Source organism: Vigna radiata, chromosome 5 (assembly GCF_000741045.1).
Source record: "Vigna radiata var. radiata cultivar VC1973A chromosome 5, Vradiata_ver6, whole genome shotgun sequence".
Classification (NCBI taxonomy): domain Eukaryota; kingdom Viridiplantae; phylum Streptophyta; class Magnoliopsida; order Fabales; family Fabaceae; genus Vigna; species Vigna radiata.
In genome coordinates, this window is record NC_028355.1 from 14,784,701 (window position 1) to 14,787,205 (window position 2,505).

Here is a 2,505-nt window from a genome sequence, read left to right on the forward strand (position 1 = left end):
AAATTTTAAAATAAAAATAGTTTAGAAATAGCATAATTTCACAAATTAGAAAGATAAAATGAGAAGTAGGTGCAGAAGAAAGGTACGAGGGTGTAAAAAGAAATCCAGAAGCAATCTAACGACTCTATACACTATTCCAAAATACCTAATGCAAGGCAATTGCTTCCAACACCCCTTAAATGTTTTCCGACTCTATACCCATGGTAATGCATGTTGTGAACAAAAAGTCTCTGCATACACATAATCATGAAAGTTGAAAGAAATTCCTTAACCGCGTTATCAAAAGAAGGAAACCGGGGAGAAGAAATAATGAAATTAGAGATATCGTATCTAATCATCCTCGTTGCCCAACAACATCATATCTAATCACAAAAAAGACAACACATCACTGTCTTTTTCAATCAATAAATAAAATTGAATTATTGAACCGTGTATGCAATGGGACTGACTATTTCAAATTCAATTAGAGTAATGAAAAAAAAAAATATATTTACATTCATTCAATACATATTATAAAAATAAATATAAAATATTTATGTATGTGAAAATATTATTTCTCCACCCAAAACACTAACACACCTCTTCGTATATATATGATTCTATTTCTCTATATTTGGTAACATTCATAATCCAAATGACGCAGCAAAAGCGGTTCAAAAATTTGACCCAAAACCTCAAAGATAAAGCCTCCGTCATCGCCGCGGTCCTATCCCCGAAGCGCCACGTCTCCTCCGTCCGGGTTCACGTTCTCCGCGCCACCACGCACGCCCTCACGGCTCCTCCCTCCGAAGAAACCATCGCCGCCGTACTCACGGTGGGGCAGGGCTCCAACCGCAACCCGCGAGCCTGCATCGACGCGCTCATGGACCGCCTGCACCACACGCGCAGCGCCACGGTGGCGCTCAAGTGCCTCTTCACTCTACACAACGTCGTCGTAAAGGGACCCTTCACGTTGAAGGACCAACTCTCGTGTTACCCTTCCTACGGCGGCCACAACTTTCTTAACCTCTCGAAATTTCGCGACGAGTCGGACGTGGAATCGGTAGAGCTGAGTTCGTGGGTGCGGTGGTACGCCGGCGTGCTGGAACAGAGCCTCACGGTTTCCAGAGTCTTGGGGTATTACCTCAACGCCTCTCGCGAATCCCAAGAAAGCAAAAAGATTATCCTTTCGAACGCGTCGAATGCGGATTTGTTATACAAGTTGGAGGCGCTCGTGGGTTTCGTCGAACAAATAAGCCATGTGCCCGATTCGCTGCACCTGCAGAGGAACGAGTTGGTTTACGAGGTGGTACGGCTGGTGGGCGAGGATTATAGGAGCGTGCAGGTTGAGATTTTGTTGCGCGTGGAAGAACTCGGGGAGAGAATGGATGATCTTGATGTGGGTGAGTTGAACGAGTTGGTGGGATATTTAGGGAGATTGGAGGCGACTCAGGAGAAGTTGGTTCTTTTGTTTGTGAATAGGAAAAGGAACAATGGATTCTGGGATTTGGTTCAGCAGACTAAGATCAAGGGAATGGCCAAAAAGAGGGAAATTGAAGGGAAGTGGCTCACGGTGGTCGTTAACGCCAGCGCCGCCGAATTGGCTCGCTCCACCAACCCGTTTCTTGACCCCGGGCAACCCAGTCCGGTCCCACGGATAGATTTTGCAACGGTAAGGTGAGATATGGCAACGGTTACTTTCAGTCAGTAATTCGTTATTTTTTTTTGTTGCTTTTTCCCTTTATTTTGTGGGAATTCGCGCAGTGTGCTATACTTTTTTCCATGTTTTTTTTATTACTTTTTTTTTCTTATTTTCTTTGATATGGGTTCATGTTATCTTTGAGAAAGATTAAAGTGAAAAAGCACTTAGAATAATAATGTATATCCATGTAAAAAGAGATTTCTGTGGAAAAATTAATAAGATTTTTTTTTTCAACTTTTGATTTTTCTACCCTTTTGTGTTGCTCTGATCTGGCTTTATTAGGCGTGTCTGCTAAGTTATTTTATTAAAACAATACTTGGAATGTGATAATTAAAAAATGCAGTAGTGATTACTTTTTCAACTCGAATTTATAACTTTATAAATGATATTTAATGTTATGAAGATGGGATTTCAGTTCATATTGAAATCTAACCTAACATGACATCCATGATATGTATGTAATTGAAGCATAAAAGGCAGTGTAGTATATGTGAAAGGAATGCAATGTAAAAAATTAAGAAAAATTGTTGGAGAAGAAAGCTATAGAAATAATTATTGACATTTCAAATTATAAAAGCAGATATTTTCAAAACACCTGTTTTGATTTTATTTAACAGGATTCTCAAATATATTTGATAAAAAAATTAAAATCCATTTTATGTGACATTTCAAATTTGTAATAATTTTCTTCGAAGGAAAAAAAATCTTAACTATCTATTTGATTCTAAATTAGTGGACAAACAGCCCACACATTCTCATTGGGCTCAAGGCCCAATTCCAGCGTAAATGGCCAGCGTATAAAATAACTAAAGAATATATCATTC

General features: G+C 39.3%; 1 protein-coding gene across 1 annotated transcript; it reads left to right on the top strand.

The window, feature by feature from the left end:
- The first annotated feature begins 556 nt into the window (after window positions 1-556).
- LOC106761092 (putative clathrin assembly protein At4g40080) lies at window positions 557-1,920 on the top strand. The gene has a single exon (XM_014644597.2). The coding sequence runs from the start codon at window positions 635-637 to the stop codon at window positions 1,658-1,660; it is 1,026 nt and encodes a 341-aa protein (XP_014500083.1). The 5' UTR covers window positions 557-634; the 3' UTR covers window positions 1,661-1,920.
- The last annotated feature ends 585 nt before the right edge of the window (window positions 1,921-2,505 follow it).

Coding starts and splice junctions, on each gene's coding strand:
- LOC106761092 (XM_014644597.2), top strand. CDS start 635: ATGACGCAGCAAAAGCGGTTCAAAAATTTGACCCAAAACCTCAAAGAT.